Source organism: Mugil cephalus, chromosome 8 (genome assembly GCF_022458985.1).
Source record: "Mugil cephalus isolate CIBA_MC_2020 chromosome 8, CIBA_Mcephalus_1.1, whole genome shotgun sequence".
Classification (NCBI taxonomy): Eukaryota; Metazoa; Chordata; class Actinopteri; order Mugiliformes; family Mugilidae; genus Mugil; species Mugil cephalus.
In genome coordinates this window covers 8930405-8956064 of record NC_061777.1, presented here as the reverse complement: position 1 = coordinate 8956064, position 25660 = coordinate 8930405, and the positions used below count along the sequence as shown (strand labels likewise).

The 25660-nt window shown below is 41.4% G+C and overlaps 2 protein-coding genes across 2 annotated transcripts; one reads left to right on the top strand and one right to left on the bottom strand.

Moving 5' to 3' along the window:
• Positions 1-467: 467 nt before the first annotated feature.
• ostf1 (osteoclast stimulating factor 1) lies at positions 468-10088 on the top strand. The gene is made up of 10 exons (XM_047592646.1): positions 468-618; positions 5267-5313; positions 5867-5917; positions 6165-6228; positions 6316-6369; positions 6465-6572; positions 6821-6870; positions 7226-7304; positions 7499-7597; positions 9025-10088. The coding sequence occupies exons 1-10, from the start codon at positions 585-587 to the stop codon at positions 9081-9083; spliced, it is 645 nt and encodes a 214-aa protein (XP_047448602.1). The 5' UTR covers positions 468-584; the 3' UTR covers positions 9084-10088.
• A 189-nt stretch (positions 10089-10277) lies between these two features.
• Positions 10278-25072, bottom strand: mapkapk5 (MAPK activated protein kinase 5). The gene is made up of 14 exons (XM_047592645.1): positions 24060-25072; positions 22899-22972; positions 19340-19415; positions 18066-18163; positions 17841-17949; positions 17492-17581; positions 17081-17176; positions 16904-16984; positions 16576-16763; positions 16216-16336; positions 15030-15160; positions 14676-14791; positions 14246-14350; positions 10278-13718 (listed from the first exon to the last, which is right to left on the bottom strand). Exons 1-14 carry the CDS (start codon positions 24093-24095, stop codon positions 13624-13626), a joined length of 1416 nt encoding a protein of 471 aa, XP_047448601.1. The 5' UTR covers positions 24096-25072; the 3' UTR covers positions 10278-13623.
• Between the last annotated feature and the right edge of the window lie 588 nt (positions 25073-25660).

The window sequence follows — 25660 nt, the reverse complement described above, 5'->3', positions numbered from 1 at the left end:
AATGTAGCTCAAACGCGGTGGGCAAATTAACGTAGAATGAAACTAAGGATTTAAAGTAAGAAATTAAAGCAGTCCGAAAGAAAACACTGTAAAGACACGTGAACAATAGGCAAGTCGTTCTTTATTTATTTTTTTTTATTTTATTTTTAGCTATTTAATTCATGAATGTATATGACGCTTGATTACAACTTTTAAATATTTCTCTATTTTTTTATATATTTTTTTAATAAATCAACATAGAATGAAGCAAAGGATTTAAAGTAAGAAATGTCACAGTCCAAGATATAAATCAAAAGAGAATAATGTGTGGACAGACAGACACGTAAACAATAGATCTATCTATCTATCTATCTATCTATCTATCTATCTATCTATCTATCTATCTATCTATCTATCTATCTATCTATCTATCTATCTATTGCCCATATATATATATGTGTGTATATATGAGAATGGTTGGGCGCATGCGCAGAAAACTTTTCCGCGTAGGGGAACTTCCTCATTGGGAGCGTTAGCAGCTTCACAGTCCTGCGACGTTTCTGGTCGAAACAGCACATCGCGTTTCTCATCTCCGAGCCTTACAAATGTCGAAGCCTCCTCCTAAGCCGGCCAAGCCAGGTAAGACGAAACCCCACGAGGAATTCTTGTTTTTTAAAAGAAAAAAAACCCACTTGTGTTTCTGCGTGAGCGCAGCGCACACCTTGATAGCGATATCAGTGGGAGGGCGGAGGAGCGGTGTGCTTCAGAGGATCGGAGTATTTCTGTCGTTCGTATGTTCAAAGTTTCACCAGCAAGTTCACGGAGAGGCCGTAAAACCCTGGTTTATTTCGGTATTTGTTATCACAGACTGCGGTGGCGGTGCAGCAGGATCTATCAGAAATGATTACGTGCTGCCACACTGATGATTGACAGTGACATCCAGCGCTCAGCAGCAGGCCTCAGTCACTTCCCTTTTCCATCACTCATACAAGGAGAGTTTCTGCTGATGGTGGCTCTCTAGGTTAAAAGGTGATGACGAGTCTGTATGGTCAGATGACATCAGACTGACTTCCTCCAAGTTCAGTCTGTTCTGGTCATTCTGGCAGGAAATGTGTGTGGCACTCAAAAAGATTTGCTTGTTTTTTTTTTTTTGTTTTTAATTGCAAAAGTCAGCGAATAACATGCATTGAGAACATTATGTTTTATTGTTAGTTGTGAAGGTGTAGGTAACATAAAGCGAATCGAGCCTTCTTTTTGTGTGTTGTAAAACTAGTTTATTAGATGCTGCAGATTAGATTAGATACTTTATCAGTATAACCTCAATAGGCACGAAGTTGAATCAACCCCCTCAAATGCAAAGAAAAAAAAAAAAAAGGGAAACATTTCAAACTTCCAACAAGGGGGGAATTCATTGCACGGATGTTGCATTGGTAAAGTACCCGAGTGTCAGAATAGCTCACGTGAAGGAGCACAAAATAAAACAAACATTTGTGCATGATTTTTGAAATCAGGACAAACACAGGTGCATCCCAGCAGGCACATGCTCGTTTGCCCTCTTGATCCTGTGAACACACTGCGCGAAACCACGTCATTCATGCGCTTTATGGTTATTAATAAGTGGACTGCGTGACGTCTCACCTCAGCAGGTGAGATAGTCTGTCGTGGCAGATGGCTCGTCGGTGTGCGGTGGAAGAGCCATCCGTCTTATTTGGCAAAGTCGTCGCCTCATGACCGGCTCGTCCAATGCAGTAATTCACGTTGGAGTGAAAGGCGTCCCTGTCGAGGGCACCAATCACATGTTTGCTCACGTAGGTTTGAGTTAATTCGGTCCACCTTCAGGATCACTGGCTTTATAAATGTCCCTTTGGTAAATATGATGTTTGTTCTGTGCGAAGGCTAGCTTAAAACTGTGCTCCTTACACATCTCTTTAATTTGGCTCGGCCACGTTCATCATGAGCGGTGCACCCACTTTTAACCAGACCACATGTATTGGGGCGTTTTTGTGCGTTTTCCCCTCAGATTTCGGGACACGGTTCAGTTTTTGTGTAGTATTTGCAGTATGTGCCGTCTCTTGTTGAAAACATTAGGAGCTCAGATGGTTACGTCGTGGGGCTGGGCTTCGAACAGGGCTGGGGACTCAAATATCCACCAAGATCAGACACGTTTTTGTGGCAAGGCTGGAGCTGTTGTAATCCCTCTTTGGAATAAAATAACACAGCTGTAAATCATCAAAAGGAAAAAAAAAAGAGCAAATAAAGTATACTGAGAGTTTTGCTCACTGCAAAGCTCAAATCTTGTTCTATTTTTGTTTCTTTTTACCTATATTTTTCTTTCCTTGGATGTGCCTAAGGGTTCAGAAACACAGTGAAAACCTAGCCTAGTCAGCACAGGCTTTTGTGTGTTTAAAGCGGCATGACCGGGCCTGCAGAGCAGACATGCTTTCTCTGCTGAACAGAGCCGGACTTGTGCAACGACTCAGCCCCTCTCATTCTGAGACACTGAGGCAGTGTGTTAGCAAAACAGAAACACCCTGAGCAACGGCAGAGGGGAGTTACAACCGTCCAATATTTAGGCCTAACAACCCAAACAATCAGCAAACAGAAGATACACAACCCCGGTTAAGTTTTTTTAAACATGTTGCGGTGAATAAGGAGGTGTCAGCTCTTTATGATTCATCAGTTTCTTTGTTGTGTCGTGTTTCAATTCTTGTGTATTTCATTTTTTTTTTCTTTGTGCGTTCAATGCGGACGACACAGATGAGCAATGTGACTGCTGCGATAATCTAATAATAATAATCGCTATTCATACATAGCTCTTTCTTAACGAAGCTGAAGCTGAGAGCATTAAAGACACCAACCGAGTCGTAGCATAAATTAGGAATGAATGAACGCATCAATAAAAACACACAATGAGAAAGGGAAAATTAATGTGGTTACTGGTGCTGTGTTGTTGATAAATGTAGTCAGCTGAGGCTATGTATATTCTTCCATGCGTGCTATAGTTGGAGGGAAAACTGAGTTTCATGTGCAATGCTCACACAATAATAGCTTACTACATGGACCATGATGCACTGCACCTGTGTAAAAAAAATAAATAAATAAAGGTGTCTGAAATAATGTTATAGTCACTGCTTTACTGGAACATCTCGGGTAGAATTACTCTACGTTGGAGAACAGAGAAATGAACACATTTTTAGAAAACTGCTTATTCAGCTTCGCGGTGCATCATCACTCAGTTTTTACTTGTTCGCCAAAAAAGTAGAGATTTTTGACAAAAATTACATTACTGTGTCACGGGCCATGTGCCCTCCCAGTCCTGTGATGCTCTGGACCTTGAAGACTTTCTCCTCTACACAACTCGAGGAGTAAAACTTTCATGCATTAGAACATAGGTCTTCAACAGGGGGTGTTGCGGAGGGGGTTGGAAAATCTTTGGTTGATTAGACATTTCATTATGTATATATATTTTTTGATTTTTCCCCCACAAATTTCAATTTCTGTAAATACACATTAGCATGAATTAAACATATTTTAATAAAGGGATAAATGGAGGCAGAAGATGTTCTCTTTCAGAACTTCACTCATTCAGAGATACATGTGTCAACATCGCATCCTATAGATATAGATTATGTTCATGACAGTTGCATGCCCACCCTACTGTTGCACGTATTTGAAATAAGAAAGTGAATATTTGAACCTGTATATTATTTGAATAGCTTAATATTGAATGCATACAAGTTTAATATAGAACACATATAGTAGGGTCCCTACTTAATCCCTCCATCAGTTTGGAGGTGCTTGGTCTGAAAAAGTTTGAGGACCCGTGCATTAGAAGGTACACAGGCTTCCTCTGGGTTGAGTTTCATGACAGCGCAGTGGTTCCGATTTTGTTGGCATAATCAGGGGGCAATGCAAAGGCACTGGATCCTCTTACTAGGCTAATGCAGCTGCAGCTGCAGCCTCTCTCTGTTGTGTGAAGTGAGCATCCTGCCTGTGTGAATACACTTAAAAAAAAAAGTGTGCATAACATCCTTTACATACAGTGCAAAACATTCAGTTTTCACGCTTAGGCTGAACTCTTAAAAGTCTTGTAGTTTTGTTGACAACCAGTGACATCACTCGTCCTTTAACCCTTCAGAACTGAACGAATCGCCGGCGATACGTTAAAACTTGACTGAACACTGGGAAGTTGTGCTTTTGTCTGGAAGACCTTTTTGACATCTCAAGGGTATAACTAACTTCAGTTTTACCAACAAATTCCTCCAAACTATTCATCTCTTCCTGGGGCTCACCGACCTTGCATCGCCCCCTCATCCTGTGGCCAACAGCGGCGGTGTGTCATCATTACTGTAATGGCAGCTTTTTTTTCCCCAGAAAGCGTAACTTCCCAGTGTTCAGCCACACTTGAATTTTGTCCATTGGTGAATTACGGTAATTCAAATATCGCAATTTTTAAATAGAAATACATTTGGGAGCCTGTAAATGACTCTAATAAGGGTATGTCAGATCTTTGGAAGGGATGTTGGTAGAATGAAACAAACCAGATGCAAATCACCTTTGCATTAGCGCTGGATTTGTGTTTTTTTGATGTCTTGATGACTGAAAACAAAACCAGCACTGGTTTACCAGCCTGTCAGTGTGTTGGGTAAACGTCATGTTTGTGTTGTAAAGACAGAGAACAACAAACTGTGCTTCAGTTTAGCTTTTGTTCAGTCCCCAAGAAATAAACAGCTATCAGGAAGACTTAACAGTGAGTTCATCTAAAAGCTTGCGTCCCCTTGAGCTTTTCTTTTAGGTCTTTGAACTAGTTTAGCTGTCAGCTGAGGTCATAACCACCCTGGTCGCATTCCAGCATCGGAGCCAACGCCAGCCTCCGCAGCGAGCCCTCGCAGGCCCCCCGAGGGCAACTACAACACAAACGACCACTCTGTGTTTCTGTCCCCGTTCGGCGTCCAGAAATGTGTCTCGTTGCTTGGCTGCAGACGAGCGAGCGGTTACATCCTTCACATTCTTTATTGAGGTGATGGACGGTGTTACACCTCTCTGATTTATTTAGGGTACATGCATGTAATTCACCGCAGCAAAGCTACCTTCTGCACACACAGTGAAACTAAGCTGGCTGTTGTGCAGCGCTGTGAAGTGGCAGCCTTTGCGGTTGCACTATTTATGAGCAGTCTGACGCATCACTGGTGCCCGCTGCTCTTTTTCAAAATTGGATGAGGTTAAGTCACCACAAACGGTCCACACACGTAATCCATTTAACGTTTCTTTGTTTTCTCTCCGCCAGGCCAAGTCAAGGTATTCAGAGCATTGTTCACCTTTGACCCCAGAACAGTAAGTTATTTTTGTTTGTTTGAATTTTTTTGTTTTTAAATTGAATAATTCAGATTATGCATTACAGCTGGTTCACGGTCTGTGCAGATTTCTTTTGTTATTGGTGGCTGTGAATAATGAAATCACATTTATTCCTGTTTTGAAAAGATAACTGACAGATATTTATCGCAGTTCCTCAGAGCTCATGTCTTCAAATGCATCTTGTCTATTTTAAAAGTCCAAAACAGAGATATTATGTTAAAGGTTAAGTTTAACATATCGGCTCAGATTTGAGAAACTGTGAAGTTCTGTGGCGTGAACATGACATTGAACTGCTTACCCACCCATTTTGTTTTTCACTGATTCCTCTTTCTCTATTGAATTTACCAAAAATAACCGGTTAAACCACATTTGAAAAGTTGCAGTCTTGATCATTTTTACTGTGAGAAAGGGGAAGAAGAGGGGCGATTCGTGACAAAAAAGTTAGAATGGTGCGAATGCGACTTCCTGAAACCTCTGCGACTGATACTCGAACCTGGAATAAAATCATTGTGTCGTTCTTTTTATCTTCCAGCCGGACGAGCTGTACTTTGAAGAAGGAGACATCTTGTACATCTCTGACACAGTAAGCGAAGCCTCGGACGCACACGGCCGCCACCTTCCTTTTCGGGTCCCTAGTACCACCGACATCTGAATTTGCGGTTCTTCTTCCTCTTTCTTTGCAATTCTTCTGCTCACTTTGTGTCTCTGTTTTTCCATTGCTCATCTTAACTCAGTCTTTTCTCCTCCTCCTCCTCCTCACATTGTTGCTGTCTTTCTTCGTCCTCCCTTTACGTCATCTATATCATATACTTTGTTTCTGCCCTCCCCAGAGTGACACTAATTGGTGGAAGGGGACATGCAGAGGAAGGACGGGGCTCATTCCAAGTAACTATGGTGAGTAAGATTATTACCAACTACAGTGTAAGAAAAGCACAAAAAAAAACCTTGAATTTTAAATAATGCTCAGATTCTCTCTTTTAGTGGCTGAGCAGGCAGAGTCCATTGACAATCCAATGCACGAAGCAGCCAAACGAGGTAAGATTAAATCATATTTATCATATTTATAATGCATTTTCTGTTCCTCTGCATTAATCACCTGCATTCATCTGTTCGCACATGTATTTAAACAGGTAATCTGAGCTGGCTGAGGGAGTGTGTGGAGAACAAGGTTGGAATAAACGGGCTGGATAAAGCTGGAAACACCGCCCTCTACTGGGGATGCCACGGAGGACACAAAGGTGACAAGAGCACAGTTTTTTTTTTTTGTTCATGTGGTTCATGCAGGGATTAACTGACGGGTAGTCGCGATTTCTGTTTGAGTTAGTAATTATCCACACGGGGCAGATCAGGTTTTGCATGAGAAGTAAAGTGCAAAAAAAAAGAGTACACAAAAGCAGGAAATTGGTCATGTCCCTCTATTGTTCCTGTTGTTGACCCGTAATGTTATATCTGTTCTCTCTTTCTTTTTTTTGTGTGTGTGTATCAGATGTGGTGGAGCTGTTGCTAAGCCAGTCTAACGTGGAGCTCAACCAGCAGGTGAGCTGGGCTTAAAATCTCATTCAAACACTAAAGAAGCTTCACCAGTGGGTGAAAAACGTCAGAATTCGTCGAGATTTCTCACCAAATCTCCTTTTGCAAGAAGAAACTCTGCTGACTTCCTTTTTGAATCGGATGAACTCTCAGCCTCCCTGTCATCATGCGGGTTATTTATAACTTATAGCTTGCTTAACTTAGTCAGATGGTCAAGATTAGCTATGAATGCATTTCATAACAAACTGTAGTGAGGATTGAGAGGATGCGTGTGCAGATACTGACAGATAAATAGATTTGCTGCTAAACCTCCAGCAAACATATTCATACTTGTCGGTAATGATGATGTTTTGTGCTTCAGAACAAACTTGGAGACACCGCGCTACACGCTGCTGCCTGGAAGGGTTATTCTGACATCGTGGAAATGCTGCTTAACAAGAGTGAGTACTGAGCTCTTTAAAGTTTTATGAAAAGAGAAGTTGTGACCAAGCAGGGAAGAGACAGAATGGTATTTATCAGACCCTAGATTCAAATAACTGTTTGTATTTAGCTCAAAGTCTCATCTTCTTTTCTTTGGTTTGCTTCTTTGTTTTTTTTTTTTTTAATTTTTTATGTGGTAATGTGTTTGTTTCAGACGCACGGACAGACGTCAGGAACAATGAGAATAAGCTGGCTCTGGAGATGGCCACCAACGCCCAGTGTGCCTCACTTCTGAAAAGGAAGCAGGGAAGCAGTAAGTGGAGCTGCCGCTAGAGAGCGGCCGCAAAGCGCTCACGCGTACACTGTCACAGGGACACCGCTCCCCATCTGTGGCGATGGACGGTTGAAGGGTACAAATTGTATCTGGCGGTGAAACATACAGTCCTGTGGAGATTTCCTCACATTGGAAATTAGCTTTTAACTGAACCTTTATGAATCGACGCATCATATTTTTTATATTTTTTTTTTGAGGGGGGGTTCATGTTTGGCAGAGACGTCCAGGTTAAAAGACTCTTCACGCACTCGGATAGTCTGCCCAAAAGATTTGATCGCTTCCCAATGGAGGAGGTCCTGACCTACTTTCCTCCACAAAAATCTGTAGGCGGGGAAGTTGGTTTGGCTTCTGGGCTAATTATGTCTAGTGCTTGCGCTGATTTGCAGAATGACACCACACAGCTGCTTAGCTGCTGGTTTCTTACATCCAAAATGAAAAAGAATTACATCAGGTTTCTTATACTTATTCCTGCACAAAACTCCACAGCGTTGGCGACGCATGATCCATCACGTAGAAGTTATGTTGCTGCCAGTGATGTCATGGAATCGGTCTCCAGAAAAATCTGCATTTCAGTTCAATTTTATTTATGTAGCATTGATAGCGATACATATCGTCTCAAGGCGCTTTACAGAAGCCGGCCTGAAACCCCCAGAGCGAGCATGGCGGCGAAGGTGTCGGGGAACAAACTCCCCTTTAACAGGAAGAAGCATAAATAGAGAGAACGTACGTCTGTTACAGATGCACACTAAAGTGTAAAATGCAAACTCTAATACAAATATAACATAGCTGATGGTTATATGACAGTTTGATAATGAATATAAAGTTAGCGGTTAGTGACAGCATTTGTTCTATCACAGCTGCTGTAATGATGAATATGAGCAGCATACCGGTTGATATGAGCAGCCGACACCGGTTGGAGAATTGTTCATTCAGTTGTTCAGGAGTGGATTACTGCAGGAAATGAAGACCGAGCATGTGGATGAGAGCGCGACAACAGGCACTGGAAGCTGAAAACAAAGACAGATAACTGTCATTTACTATTATGGAGGTGTTTGGGTGTTTAGACTAGACAAGTACAGACACTAGGGTGCAGTCATTCGGTCGTTATGTGATTGGAAGAACATCCTTAAAATTCATTCTGTGGATACCGGAAGTATCCTTGAAGAAACAGTCAGGGCAAGAACACATCCAGGCATTTGGGCTTTACCTTGTCGGATGCGTACTTTGAACTGGAGCAGTAGTTTGACGGCAAACGACGATTATTTCACGGGCCCGTGACCGTTTGACTGTTTTGATTCAAAAACACTCTTGGGTTAAACATACATTCAGACACTGATATTTTAAAGTACTGAGCCTGGAAACACGTCTGTATTCACGTCATTGACTGTCCGCTCATTTTGTTTCAGACATCACCCGCTCACACAGCAACGCAGAGGAGTATTTGGACGACGAGGACTCGGATTGAGATGGCCTCCTCTCCTCCCTCCCTCCCTCCCTCCCTCCCTCCCCTCGACCCGGCTCCCCTCCGTTGAGACATTGTCACAGTCTTCCGTTGGGTTGTGGAACTCCGAGTGTTTTTATTGCAGACCTAAAGTGGATTTGTTGTAACCATAACTCCATTTTAGTTCACTTATTTTGTCCAGACACCTCAGTTCTGTGCCCTCAGCGTCACGTTCAGCGTGAATTTCTGAAAAGCATCGAATTAATACGTTTTACAGTCCGCCTGCTTTCCCCAGCACATTTCCAAATAGGGAGTTTGTCTTGGGTGCATCGGTTGTGGGCTGAGGGGCAATTGTATGATGTAGTAGTGGAAACGGGACCGAACTCATTCCAAATGTACTGATTATGTTTCACCTATTAAAATGGAAAATAAAAGAGCAGATTACAAGACTGATGACAACTTCAGTTACTGAACTACAAGCTCGAGCAAAGGGGATTGGAAACACAATTTAGATCTGTGCACGCTGGAGAGGCGACGAGAGTTGTATTTCACCATAATATTTCCCCTTTAAGCAGGATGTGAATATTATTACTTACTTATGTGTGTGAATGGGTGGAATGGGGGGAAATTAGTTGTAAATTGGCTCGTACGACGGCATTCCCTCGAAACTCGTTTGTTACTTCCTTCTCTGCTTGTGTTTTGGGTTGTGGTATTACATTTCCACTGCTGTTCAAGACCTGCTTTCGATTCAACCAAAAAAAGAAAAAGGAAAAAAAAAAAAATCCCCGTGTAAATCAGACTTAACTCTTTCTTTCAAGCTTTTGATGGTTTCGATTTCCATCCTGGGAGCATATTTCTGTTTTTTTTTTTTTTTTTTTTACTGCTGCTTTTCCACAAATATATATAAAGTGCCTAAAATATGTGTGAGTGTGTGTGTGTGTCAATGTGGATGTGTTTATGTCTTTTGTGAATTAAGATGATTTCTATCTGCTCTATCCTCACTGCAATAAAAAGATTTATAACTTAAAATGCCACATCGAGTAGACATTTTTGGGAGTTGGCAAAAGTGGGCGGAGCAAATCATTAAGTGCAAAAGAAATACTGGAGGTTAAAATTAATAATGTATGTATGTATGCCAACAAACCCATCCAGTACACGTTGCATGACTGAAATATTAATCTAACAAGGACTTGGACAAAAAACTAACAAAAAACATTGTTTAAAAGTCAGGGAATTCCTTTATTAAAAAGTCAGCATGTTGATGACATTCCAAGAAGGCAGAAAGGGCAGAAAATACAGCACGTCTTTGAGGGATTCATGCTACATAACTGCCAGACCAGCGGGGCGGAAAGAAAAAAAGAAACAAGAGGAGGAGGAGGGAGGACAGGTAAAGCAGAGAATGGTCTTGGAAACAACTTCCTCTCCAACGTTACCTGCCGACGTATCGACATGAACAGAAACGGCTACTTCAGGAGAAAATGATTCTTCCTCTTCGCATTTGTTTCATGCTTTCCTCAAATGCCTTCTCCTTGCTATATGTGTACATACACGGAAATGGAAACAAGTGGCATTTCTCGTCACGAGCAGAAGTGCTGACAAAATCCTTTCAGCCTTTCAAGTAATTTACAATGAGATGGTATTTATTTATTTTTTTAAAAAAGGCATTCATAATTCATCGCTGTTAAAGTGAGTTTGGGTAGTCTCGCCTCTTTCCATATTTAAAACTGCGCCTTCCTCCACCGAGCAGACGCAGGAGAGGAAATGACTAGTGGAAGCTACGTAATATTTGTGAAATATTTCTAAAGCTGGGTCACCCTGAGTGTCAGTCAGTCTTACTAAATACACCGGCCTTCAAACGGTAACGCTCTCTCAGGTAGAAGATATGGTCGGAGGAAGAGATAATTAAAGAAGATTCACAGACAGGCCTTGAGAAACACAAAGGAAGATTCTGCATAATGAACCAGACACACATTAAAAGCATGTACATAGACACAACACATATAAATTAATTAATTAATGATGCACATTCGTCCAAACGTAAAACAACAACATTTGGTTCCACTTTTTTTTTTTGTAGAAAGAAGCTCTGTTAATTCTGTAATTAGTAATCCAACACTGGGTAATTCGAAACTCATAATTGTCCACTGAATACAAAGATCCAGGTAGCAGCAATTGTTTAAAAAAAAAAAAAAAAAAAAGTAGATCACAATAGGTCTTACTTGCAAACAACTATTCTCTGTTATTAAGGGGTTTAATGGCTGGGACTGTTACCAGGCAACCAGAAGAGACCACTGATACAGATGTTGTAGAAGTCATAGAGACAGACAGGAAGTGATGGGGTGAAGGAGAGGCGACAACACAAAGGGCAACTCCCAACTCAGATTTTTAACAGATTAGATGTATAAAAACTAAATTTAAATGTTACTCAGTTAGTTTTAGAGCTATTGAGATTCAAGCATTTTCTTCATTTCCAGTCTACTGTGAGCTAAGCTGCTATCTGTAGCTTCACATTCAGTGGACAAAACCGGAGGCTGAACTATTAAATTATTAAATCTCAGTTTTTTGGGGGGAAATGTGAGTTTAACTTCACCAAATCATTACCCAGCGCCATGAAATGAAACCCCAACATCTTCGTACGGAAAACAAGCAAATCACAGCCAGAAGTGCAAATATCAATCACTACTTTCAATGACTCCTGAGTCCCCCCCCCCGATTTATTTCCGCCAATAAGAATAAGAACTGACGACGCCCGTTTCAACAAGGCACATTGGAGCGTAAAGTGTAGCCGTGTGGTAATAATAATAATAATGATAATAATAATGATGATAAGGCCTTTTCAGATGCAAACTGTGGTTTTCATTGAGCTTTTAAGGGAGATTGCGAGATCAGACTTTTTTTTTTTTTTAAACCAAACCTTAATTCCAAAAACAGACACATAAAAGGAAGACTTGCACTTTTTTTACTCAAGTGTCAGCTTAAAGTGTAAAAATATCAGTTCTGGTTATCTGACGATGGCGAAATCGGATCCACTGGAGATGCAAGTCACTGGACAGCGTTGATATATTGCACCAATGTTTGCAAATTACTCAGAAGAAACACAAATTCTGTCTAAAACCGTCGTTGAGGGAGAATTTCACAACAGACCTTTTGAAACAGACAAAAAAGAACAAACGAGAACTGAACGCGGCCTCATTCAAACACCTGAATCCTTTCTTTCACCCGTTCTCTTTAAGGAAACAGTATCAGATATGACCAGAGCACTGGAGCGAAATAGCAAATATCTCACTCGGACAAATCAGTGATATGGTATTAGTTGAAGGTGAACGAAGGGAGGGTCACTGAAACGAAAGGAGGGAGGGTTTGTGTCGGACACTAATACTGACGGACTGGACGCTGATAACCGTGTGCTGTGCATGCGTGAAACATGAATAAAAGATTAAATTATTGCCCTATTGCACATTAATTAGAGGATCAAGTTATGACCAAAACACCAACAGACCTTCCTCCTGATGTTTTTCCAGCATGAAAGACATGAACTAGAGCTGCGATATCAACAGCGCAGGGCCTGGATTAAAAAAGCAGACCCAGCGGCTCAGATTGCGTCCGTTTTCACAGATCAGTGACTTCAAACAAAGGGCGGATTCGCGACCTCTCAAGAACGCGTCGGACAGCGGGGTGAAATTTAAAACGCCTGGTCGGTGCAAATATCTGAACCTATTCACTCTGATGTCGCTTCACACACTGGTAACAGTAGGTTCTGGATCTGGTTGATGGTTCAGTTTTGATTTGAACCCGTGTGAACAAAGTCTCAGCAGGAGCTAAAAAGCTGAAGATGAACAGCTCTGAGGAAGTGGCACAATGAACAACTGTGAGGCTGCATGTATGCGGTTTTATGACACTTTTTCTTTCACCTCCATTTGCTCCTTGACCTCTTTACAACAAAAAAAGGGTCAGTGGAAAGTTGCACAAACACAAAGAATCTATAATTCGTTTGCCTGTAGTCTGAGGCTCTGAGACTGAGAGCATGTGGAAGAACAAAGTCACATCGGAGAGATTCTCTCAACTTCAGTTCACTATCAAGCTACAAGTAAGGTATAAAATAATGAAAACTCTTTGTTTAAATAAATAAAACTCTCATGGATGGTTAAGATAAAATAAAATAGAATAAAATGAAATAACCGGGATAAAACACATGACATCTTGGATAAGCAGCTAATAAAAATTCCCTCCCAGAAAATAATTTCTTTCACAGATTTTTCTCTTCTTCTTTTCTCTTCTTCTTTTTTTTTTGCAAAAATGAAAATATAGTTTTTTTTCTGAGTTCTTTGCAAGTGTCCGCTTTAAAAAAAAAAAAAAATTATCGTACCAACGAGTCCTCTTTGAAACGTATCTACAGCTGTACAATAGCTCAACGATAGGTCTTGAAGGTGAATTCATGAAGAGAGAAAGAAGAAAAAAAAAAAGATTTGCGCATCGTTTCACTTAAAAAAAAGCCACTTTACAGATATGGGTTAAAAAGGGTCATAATAAACGATATAAAAAGAAGATAGAAACACAGCGTTCGCTAATGAGATTCTTGGAGATTTGTCTTTTCTTCAATGGCCTGTTTCACTATCTCGGCCAGCTTCAGTCGGTCCACTTTGTCGGAGAAGGCTCGTCCTGTGAAGAGAAAGACGGAGGTTAAGGACAAATAAACGGAGTAAAAAACAGATGCTTTTAAACAGGTAATCAGAAAAAAATGTTGTGTGTATGTTAGTGAACTCAGTCATCAGTGTTTTTTATTCACTGATAGAGGCTGTATTCAGCAGCGTTGAACAATGGTGGAATAATTATGGCATTTTCAGGTCAATTAATTCTTTTATAAATCATAATAAAACACAGTTTAGAGAAAAATCCTTGAAATCCCTTTAATTTGTCATATTAGAGAGAACGAACCCAGCAGTAAAATAAAGTCCACTGAAAATCCAACGGATAAACTTCAAATTGAATAATTTGCTGATAAAGAGAACATGAGCTGTGTTCTGGTCAGCGGCCAGAGCTTAAAAAAAACAAAACAAAAAAACGATGAGTCATATATAGCTAAATAAATAAATAAATAAAGTCCAATCAAAATGCATTCAGTGCTGAAAACATTTAATGGTTTTAGATTAATTATGAATGGACGATAGTAATGAAGTGATACGGACCGTCCCAGCTGAGGCCCTGCAGGCCGTCCCTCAGCAGCTTACAGTCTCGGTTGAACCTCCAGGCTTCATACATCACCTCGTTGAGCTTCTCATCCTCGTTCTCACCTGCACAAAGACAAAATAATCACTTCAGAAGCTGCTCTCTCCTTCACTCGGTGAGTTATATCTCATCTAATATGCAATAAAATCTCTACAGCTGTTTAACTTAAGGGACTGAGCTACTCAGTGTTTAATGTTGTGAACATTATTAAGAGCTGATCTTGTGTCTCCTGTGCACAGTGACAGTTTGTTTTCATCAAACAAAAAGTTAATCACACTTTAAAACTTGTACAAATGTATCATCTTAGGTCTGTTTAAGTGCAGCCTAATAATGATGTGCAAAATATACAGTACAGTAAACTATGGTTCCTATCGGAGTGGGGTTACTGACCAGCTTGTGGTAGTATACACTGTGCAATGACATCTCGTAATTTTTCCAGCGCCACGTTGGAGTCTTCCCCTCCGTTCTCCGGGTCATGAATGAAGAAACCGTCGCCGGGCTTTGGGCTGTGACACGGACAGAAGAAACACGTTCAGACCGGACGCTGACATTTTAGCAAACACCCATAAATCACACGGCAGCATAGCAGGAAGTTATACATTAGCAGATGAAAAAGAAGACAAAAATGTAAAGGCGCTACCGCACAAAAATTTAATGCAACTGAATATACACTTAAAATACAAAAAAAGAAAACCGACTGATGTGAAGGGTTGACGGAAAAACTTGCGACAAAAGCCACCGTACACTAGTAGTTTCCGTTTCCTGAGGATTGGGTTGTTGACAGAGTTTAGAGGCTTCAGGCTGACGTTTGACTCCTGAATTCTCATGTTGGCCAGCTGCTCTGCGTGGGCCAGCTGGATGCCTGCGACTACCGCCTAAAAGACAGAGGGAACAATGATTGATGGTGTATTCGCGTCAAGGCCGTCGCACCCGCGTCTTAAGGCGACTGCGTGCGTAGGCTCCAAGGTTACGACCAAAGAGGCACCTTTGGTGAAACGTTTCTGATGCCCGAGGAGTTTGTCGAGAGTAAATACAGCAGTTGCAGACGCCATCTAGCAGAGAGCACTCTGCAAACAGTGTGTTTACCACAACTGGGCAGCGACACCACAGACTCCTACTGGAAAATATTTATAAAAAATTACTAAAATACAACTCCAGCGCTGTCAATATTTGTCATTGTGCGTAAAAGTAAATGAAAGAAGGCAAACACAGTTATACAAAGGACAACTTGAGGTTATCACAAAGAACACATGTAGCATTGGAGAGGTAATACACCGATCAGGCATAACATTATGACCACCTTCCTAATATTGCGTAGGTCTCCTTTGAGCCTCCTAAAGAGTTCTGGCTCATCAGAGAATGGACATGGATCTTCTGAGAGTGTCCTGTGGTGTCCGGCAACAGATTGTCGCTAGTGGGGGGGCCTATGGGTTGAGGGGAGGGACCTCTGTGGGTCAGGCTTGTTCCAGTACATCCCACAGACACTTGATCAGTTTGGGATCTAGTGAATTTAGAGGCCAGGTCAACACCTTGTGATGTTCTTCATGTGTTTTTGAGTTGTTTCTAAACCGTAGGGGGACGGCTGCTGCCATCAAGGAGGGTCACTGATATGGGGTGGGGGTGCTTGGTCTTGATCTAAGTGGGTGGTACAGGTCTAAGTAACATCCACATGAATGCCAGGTCTAAAAGTTTCCCAGTAGAACACTAAATTGTCACAAGATGGTCGAAATGTTATTCAGTTTTCCTGTCAGTGGTCATAATGTTGTGGCTGATCACTGTGTATAAAGTACCATCCAGCATAAAGAAAAAGAGAGGAAGCAGAGGCCAGGACAACAACTCCGAAGAAGTAATTTGTAACTCTTAGCCAGTTCATTCAAGGAGCAGCGTCATGTTTGTACACCATTTGTACGACGCAAGACGTCCCACTCACCTTATCCATCATCATCTGCGCGGAGGGCAGCACGTTGTCGAGGGCCTCGGTGCAGTTGAGCCAAGGGTGAGCCAAAACTCCTTCGATAGTCAGCCTCTCCTCTGGCTTCACCTTCAGCAGCCTGCAGGGAGCAGACAAAGAGCAGAGGGACCACAAATGAACGGACAGAAAAGACGAACGAGAGTGGACGTAAGTGAAATTGGACGAGTGGACACGAGGAATAATGAGAAAGAGTCTGCTGGAATGTCCAAAGTAAAGAAATAAAATTAGCTGTGGGCTTAAGAGGAACTTCATCTCTACTGCAGCTACCAAACAAAGACATATCTTGAAAAAACAGAAAACTAGAAGAAGAAAACCTACTTGCGTACAATGTCCTTGGCCATCTCAGAAATTTGGCTCCACTCGTCTTCGGGGAAGTCAAAGCTTCCCGTCATAATCTTCTTCCTCATGTCTTTTGGGATGGTGCGACTGTGGTGTTTGGAGTAGAACGGAGGATAGCCGCAGAGCATTACATAGATAATCACACCGAGAGACCACAAGTCACAGCTCTGCAGATGAAAAAGACACTTTTATTGAAAAAAAAGTTGAGAAAAAATAGGACGACACTGAATGAGAGTTTGCAGCAGTTGCTCTGTCGGCCACAGCAGCAGCAGCAGTGAATGCTTAGTCCAACAGACATGGGTCTTGCCTTATTGTAGGTGTAAGGAGTGGGTGAGGTAGGTATAATTCCAGACTTTTCTTTCTGGTGTCTTCTTTGAGCCTCAAGTACCTGACGAGGACAAGAAGACAACGTGCTTTCAGTTATCATTGATGCATTTATGTCTTTAACTAATCTATGTTTTCGTTTTTTTTTTTTTTTTTTTACCTGAGGTGCTACGTAGTAAGGAGTGAACTGAGGGGTCATCAAGTCTCCTTGATCAATTTTGGCAAAGCCAAAGTCACACAACTTCACAGGTGCATCCTTCAAAAGAAGAAGAAGAAGAGTCACAGAGTGAGACACACGGACGCTAAGGACAGAAACTCATTTTGTAGCAGCCTCCTCTAAAGCTGCTTGCGCTTCGGCCTCGGAGGCTTTTACTGAGTTTCCCTCGAAAGGATTTCTCAGCTGGACCACTTTGAGGACATCACTGAAGCTGCAGCCAGAGCAAGGCTTAAAAGTCTTGATGGGATGCTTCCACACCATCTTTCTCAAATAGTCCTCCGCTCTGCGTGCCAGGAGGAAAAACGAAGAAAAAAAAGTTTCTATTTATGCTCTCTGTAAAGCAGTGCCGCTTACCAGAGAGTTATCCTTGAAGAGCAGATTCTCTGGCTTCAGGTCACGATGTGCAATATTAAGGGAGTGACAATGTTCCAGCGCTTGACTGATCTAGAGGGGAACAGACATCGGACTGAGACACCACCTACAAGTGTGAGTCAAAGCATCTCGAGTTGAGCAGCTGCTGCGTTGCGTTGCGTCTGCTAATGACACGGAGAAGGCCGACAGACACGTCGCCACCCGCCGATAATAAGTGTTTCACAGGAAATGACAAATGAATGATACATGAGACCACGCAGAATTTAATCAGACGTCGGAAAAAGTCACGGGACAAAAATGTGGCGTGAGGCGTGTCTGTGTCTCCTCCTACCTGCTTGGTGACCTCACTGGCCATCTTTTCAGTAAAGTGCCTGTGCTGGCTGATTCTGTGGAACAGCTCACCGCCCTCCATCATCTCCATGACGATCAGGAGCCTCGCTCTGCATTAAAAAAAACAAACAAAACAAACCACAAGATGAAAACTCAGAAAGAAGAAGAGTTTGACGTTCAGTTAAAAGAAATCTAATAGGTTCGGATTTTATCAGAGCTCTTTTACCTGGGGCTGGACTCGTGTGGGAACTGGACACTGTTGGCGTAAACCTCCAGGATCTGCACTATATTTGGGTGGTTGGCACACATCATGTGGAGACGCACCTGTGTGAAAGACAATCAGATACAGTCAGCGACGTCACGGAAATCTGACCTGTGCGCACACAACAGGAAACAAAAAAAGGACAATTACATAAGAAAACTCATGCATATTAATGTGACACGACCAATACACACTCAGGTAAAACCAGCCTTATGATAAATTATTTATGTCACGCTTTTCCTTGAATGTTGTTGTCAGGTTTGGTGTGTGTTCGGTGCTTCCAAGCAAAAACAAAAACACAAACCCTGCCCTTTCCTATTCAATTCAATTCAATTTATTTACACAGTATCAATAACAATACAAATTGTCTCAAGATGTTTTACAGAAACTGGCCTGAAAGCTCGCGAAGGCGGTTCTCAAAATGCACCACAGCAACCACTAAAAAACACAATATGGCAACAAGTGGCTTTTGGTTCCTGAGGAGGAGGAGGAAGTTTGGCAAAAGAGAGGGTGAGGTTTTAGATTTAAAAGATTGCCAACATCTAGACGTCACTTATTGTGACGCCTGATCGTTTTATAAATAAATGTATTTAATTAATTTAAATAGTTATAAATAAAAAAAAAGTTGTTTGCTAAATATTTTACAACATACATTTGCATTCTAAATTATAAAATGGCTCATTAAGCATATTTGTGGGTTTCACAGTAATAAAGTCAACTCTTTCCGACTTGCATTTTATGTTTTATTTTTTTGTGGCAAAGCGGCAGCGGGAGACTAAACAAACATATAAACTGAGCTAATCATAAACCGCTTCCTCCAGTCATTTGATTTTATATCCAGTGAATCTTAATTACTGAGACGAAAGCCGAAGAATACGCTGCGTTAGTGGTAATAAGCTGTGATCGCTGTGTTCGCATAGCAGGAGCTCTTGTGAATAACACTGTGTAACTTGTTGTGACTGCATATCTTGGGGAGGGAGGGATGAGGGAGGGGGGGCTGTTAATGACACGGAGAGGCTGCTACATAAACTGTTCACTGCAGGAAGACAATGTCACTGGCAAAGAATGCCTCCGTACAAAAAGGCCGTAGTACAGGAGACGGCAAGATAGACGAGGGGAGAGAAAGAGGAATTAATGAAGACTGATAACGGGCTGGCAGACGGAACAAAGCATATTGATAGAGCCAACGACAACAAACAACGGCCATTAATCACAACCATGACAGTGTTTCCTCTAACCTCATTTCTGGCCTTGGGGCGATCAATGAGGATCTTCAGGGCCAGGCGTTCCTGAGATGACTTCTTCACACACACTCTGGACAAGGAGAAACAAATATATATAAATATATCAACAGACAGGATAAAACAACATTAATCAGCTGTGAGGAGGTTAGAATGATTGAGGCTAGTTTCTGTAGTGTGGTGGGAAGTTTCACACATGTTCTCACCTGTTGTAAATCCTCGACCCCTGTTAAGTATAATATTTATTTTTATTTTATTTTATTATTATTATTGTTTTATTGTATTTATTTTTATTCCTATATTTGTTTTTTTAATCCCCCCCCCCATGTACTTTAAATTACATTAGTTAATATAACTGAAATGTAAATGTTTATACTGTCTGTACTTGTTTAGTTTTATGTTTAAAATGAAAAAATCTATAAAGAGAGTTGGAAAAAAAACAACATTGGCAAAGCACAATATTGCAAACGCTCTGCTGGTTTAGCATCGCTCTTTTAGAAACACAAAAAGCTGTTTATCGAGAGCGTAAGATTTGGGGAGATGACACAAATTTTTGAACAAGGTGTGAGGTCTCTCTCTTATTTATTTGCTGATCTCCCTCTTAATGTTAGATATTTAAGAGACCTGCATAGAACTCACATTATAACTTTGATAATACCGCCTTAACAAATCCTCCCCTTGGCTGCTTCGCATATGTCAACACAATAGCATCAATGATTAACCACAACTCTATCTGATTATCATGACAGAACTGCACGGATAGATGTATTTATTATTTAGGTGGACAAAATATTTTAAAAGTCAATCAATTATAACAGCAGTTGTGTGTTTTCCTTCTGAATAATGTGACCTACGATGTGTTGTGTGTTCACACCACCAGAGGATACACAGTCTAATGCATCCCAGACTATGTCCAAACAGGGTCTGAGATCCGGACACTCCAATGCGTCCCGGTCGTGTTCACACGTGCACTTTAAGCTATTCCCTTGCAATCGGATTACTCAAATAGTCAGGTCTGAACGGGGCCATTGTGTCTGTGTATACGTAGCACACACCCAAAGGATTTTCCCAACATTCTTGCCTAAATAATAAAGATCCAGATCAAGCCAATTCAGATTTAATTGCATGTCCCAAAACCATAAACTTGTGTGTTTTGGAGGGCATCAGGTGTTCAATAAAACGCCAGACAGTCTGCGGTCCCAACAAACAGATAAACAGCTGTTATCACTATGCAGTCAGATAAAAGTTTATCCTGTTTGTGGAAGATACGCTGCTTTTCCTTTTTGTCATACGACGTCTGAAGTCTTTCGAAGACTTTATGTCTGCAGAAACATTTGGAATTTCTTTTGAAATATGATTCAGTCTGAAAATATTCCTACACGATTTGATGCAACCAGGCAATTATCTTCCTGTCGTCTTAAAAAAAATTGCTACATCAATATACAATTATCAGTGCGGATGCAGATACAATCCCAGGTCATGATCAGCAAATCTACTAACAGAATGAATGGTGTTTAGCTGTAAAGCACGAGTTTGAAATACTTGGAAATTCTTATTTTACATAAACACCTTTAAGCGTGGCCAAATACAAGCACAGAGATGAGACTACAGCTGATTAGATGGAATTAAGGACGGTATTTTGTCAACATCACGGTTTGTTATGGGAAAAATGAACGTCATCTGCATCACGGCGATGCAAGTAAACCCAAAGAGATTTTATTGTCACCATGTTCAAATAAATCATTGGTTTCCTTCAAACTATGTCTTGTTGCAGCAGAACACAGATTTACGTTTCCTTTTCTGTGCAACTCACCCCCCCACCCCCCCTCTGCAATCTGCAACGACTCGAATATTCAAGCATTACTGCAAGAAACATTCTGCTTGGGGCAAAGTTCAATTCACTGGAAAGTAATACCTGCCTAATGAATCACAGATTTAGACAGAAGAACAGAAAGAGGTGATGGGGGAGTGAATAAAGCAAAGGCCACTTTAAAAATCAGACAGAGAGAGAAGAAAAAAAAAAAAAAGAAACCAGGGAAATCAGAGACAGCATGAGCAAGAGCCGCCTGAAAAAGAAACAGTACGGCATGAATCATGGAGTGTGTTTACATGGGGCGCTTGATGAGTCAATTTCTCAGTATTCTTGTCACTTGAGGCCAAAACTACACACATTAGGAAATAGCAGGTTGCTCCCCACTGATCCAGATCTTCAAAGTGCAGAATGAGCAGAAGGAATTGGTGGCAGACATTGATATATTGGTGCCTGTATCTCGCTTGAATCAGCAGGACAGACAAGACTCACACAGAACAAACTGCACACAGCATAAACAGACTTGCTGGAGCAGCCGCTTCCTCTCTGTAAATACCGAAGACAAACTAAAGTTTTTTTTCCTTTCCCTGTGAACACATTATAAACAAGAGATGAAGGACGAATGTGTTTGCTAGCTCATTTACAACGCTTTGAAGGCGTAGCTAGTTATCGGCAGCATTTCAGAAACGCTGCGCTCTGCGCGTCCGAGCGGAAGAATACAGGAGGGAAAAGGCGAGATAAAGAAAAGTGCTGACGTTTATCATTGATCCCAAGTGAACACACATGATTATAATGGAATGCCGCTACTTCAAAGTAGGTCTGTTTTCCTCTGTAGCTCGAGAACTATGAATAAATCACAAAGACGAGAAATTAAGACATAAATCTACTTTTCCAAGATGCCCACTTGCATTTACTTGCAAGACAGGTCCACTGAAGGATGTGACGTATTTGATCGAATTCACGCACATGGTGATGCCATTACATGGATTGTATCCGAGCCACCACGCAGAATGACAAAAATGGCGCCTCCAGTCATAACGCTGCTACACAGTGGTAGTTGGTTGAGTCAGTATATATATATATATACACATATATATATATATATATATATGTGTATATATATATATATTTAATACGATGTCAAGCTGTGCTGGTGGATTGATGCCACGGTGAACACGACGCAATAAAACCACAGGGATATGTAACAAGCTGTGAACACTAGTAACATGGAGACAGATTTTCTTTTTGCAGCAGGAAAAGTTTGTGCATTCAACAGCCCTGGCAATGAATAATCTCTAGTCTGCTATGACAACATTTCTGCAGCAGTATCCACAACAGTGTTTTAACCATGCACTGCAGTGGCTGGGGAAATATTTGTCTCTCTCTTTAATCATTTCGTAGCATTTTTTAGAATTTTCTGAGTTTCAAAAGAGTAATTTCAGACAGAAACAAGACTACAGATCAATCATATTTAACCTTGACTCTGTTCTAATCGCTAGGTTGAACCCAGTAAATCAGATTGCTCCCTGCAAGGTTTTGCAATCTTAAACAATAGCAGCCAAAAATGACAGCACCAGTGTGATAACCTATTTCTACGGACACTGGTGACACAGAGTAACGGGTGATATAGTCACGCTCCGTGTTCTGGCAGCAGCGTTTTGGGATGAATATGATGCTCATTCTAAACAATATTTAAAAATTGGACGATAAGGCTTAGTTTTTATATTCACAGTCCTTCATACACACCTGACCGGTCCACTGATACCAGCCCCTAACTTCTGCGTCCAGTTTATGTTGTACTCGTCCAGAATGGATGTCTCCTGTTGAAAAGGCAACACCGGGAAAAATATGTCACATCTTTGAAAAGAAAACAACAAGAGACAGACTCCGAGCGATACTGATATGTTGTATAAATATTGGGCTAAGTTCATGGGTAGTATTTTCTTTTCATGCAACACAGAAGCATCAATAAAAAGAAAACAAAAAAAAGGAAAATAAAGTGTGCAGGCCAGCTTGATCATTGCCAATTCCCTGGCAAATGATTTACTAATACCCAGAACATCACAAAACTTCTATTTATCACAATTTAGACTTTACACATGAATAATATGCATTTACAAATGCATTTGGCAGATATAACATACGTTATTCTCTGTATGGGAAGGGTTGTGTAATATCTACATAGTCATTATCAGCTCTGAAATTACAAAATAGCATGAATCCATGACACAGATTATTCTTGGAAGGCAGCTTGGCTACCATAAAACACATGCATCTGGGAAAAGATTTAATTGTGATGACTTCTGCAATCACTTCTAGTTATGATTAAATATACACACATGTATCACACTATAGATATGTAGACACCCCATGTGTGCTCCAGCTCTCGACTATATCTTCTCTTCCCAAGTGTGAAAGCAGGGGCCAGGGCCACTCGCGATCACATTTTACTGCTGACACAGATGCCTGGGCAGTGACACATCGAGGGTAGCAGGCCAGGAACAAATCCCAGAGCCAGGCTATTTGGAAATGTTGCTGGTCAACGACTGTAACCACTAACCAGGACTCAAGCACCAGAGAAATGTTTGGCATTGGCAAAATCGCTCACAATACATTTCTCCTTAGAGATGTCATGAGTGATATCAATCCCCATAAAACAAGATTTAAGTGTATTTAAAGAGCAATGGTCAATGTTGACAGACGGAATATTAAAACTAATGTTGCAGAAGCCGATCCATATATTAACCAAGTAAGTAAACTAAACTTCTAACCAAGAAACAAGATGACACTGATCTCCAACCCCAGCATTTAATACACAAATACAGTTCCACCACCAATGTAGTGAAGTAGTGACAACTCATGTAATGACTACTGGCGTTTAAGATTCACATGTGATTTGTATATTACCTTGATGAACTTGTCTGCGTTGTTATCCTCCGACATGGTGCTCTGGACAGATGAAGTCTGCCTCACCAATCTCAGACAGAAAACCGTGGGAACAGCGCGTTTTTCCTCTGACCTTTACGAAGTTTCGGTCCTGCAACCTTGGGCTGGACCAAGGTTTGTTATATCCCCACTAATGACAAAACAAGGCCATCAGAGCGAAATGATATTCGGACACCGATCAGCCACAGCCGTGCGTCGGTCCCTTGAAGACCTGAAGCCCAGCAGCCGGTGCGATTTACCGTCAGATCAGGCCAGCTCGGCTCACAACCTCGGGGTCCGACTCGCTCTTCCAGTCGTCTTACATTTACTGTGGTGACCATGTAGAGTGCCAAACTCTGAACAATGTGACCAGGAAAGCCAAAGATAAGTCCAACGTGGACTAGACCAACACTTTTGGAGGTGTAGAGAGCATGGGACGTGCGGTGGTATTTTTAGCCAGCGCAGTGAGATCTGCTGCCGCTGTGAAGACACCGGGGACTGGCTGCTGTTAGCTACCTTGCTACCAAGTAAGCCGATGCCACTTCATGTCACGGTCAATGCTGATGATTGTACAACAGAGACCGACGAGAACGACAGGACAGGCCGAGGATACTGTCTGAAAATCACTGATAACGTCCTCTCAACTGATCTGACACACCGAGCACACCGCGTTCCCAGAAGCAGACCAGCCTATTATGTCGTCGACTCGAGCTTTCTTATGCGCTAGCTATGAGCTAGCTCAGGCAAGTTAGTTTTCCGGCTCCGCTCAAAGCCACGGTGGATAATAACATTGTTCGGAAAGACAGTGTGGCAAATATCAGGGACCGCACGGCTCGCTAACGCTGTTTCAACTGCGGGAAACTTAGCAAATAATGTTTTAAGACGTGACCAAGGAGATACCCGCATCCCTGGTCTATTTTGCTAATCCCATAGCTTCTCGTCAGAGGAATACAAGCCCAGTCGCCACTACGCAACAGTAGCCCACGCAGAACGCCTGATGAAAATCATCGACACGTTTTGTAGATTCGGACACTGTGTGGGTGTACAATGTTTGCCTTTCAATAAACGTGCGTTTTTAATGCGTATTCATCACGTCTTGGTCGTCGTGTTTTAAACTGAAAAGCTAAACGTTGTTTAAAAAAAATCATGCTTGAAATGGGCAGACAGTAATGGGTCCTCTTAAGGACCACGCTTTCAATGCGGATTCGGGCATCATCATTCATATATATTCAAGGGTTGAGTTAAGATGAGCTAAATGCCGAGTTTGTTTTATTTTTCTGTGCCATAAACAAAATCTATCTCAACAGCCCTACAATAACCTGTGGTGATAAGCAACTAAGTCAATACTTACGTACTTTTTATTTTCTGCTTCTTGATATATTGTCTCTTAGTATGATTTGTATGATTCTTTATCGTTACTTTACAGATTCAAACAGTGATACATTGATTAGTAGACATGAAATCCTCACAAGTATTATTATTACTATCGGCATTATGTTCCTGTATGGGTTAAGATAAGACCGGGTGAAATTTACAGCTTATCAACGTACTATATAAAACTATTTATATAAGCCTCTAATTAC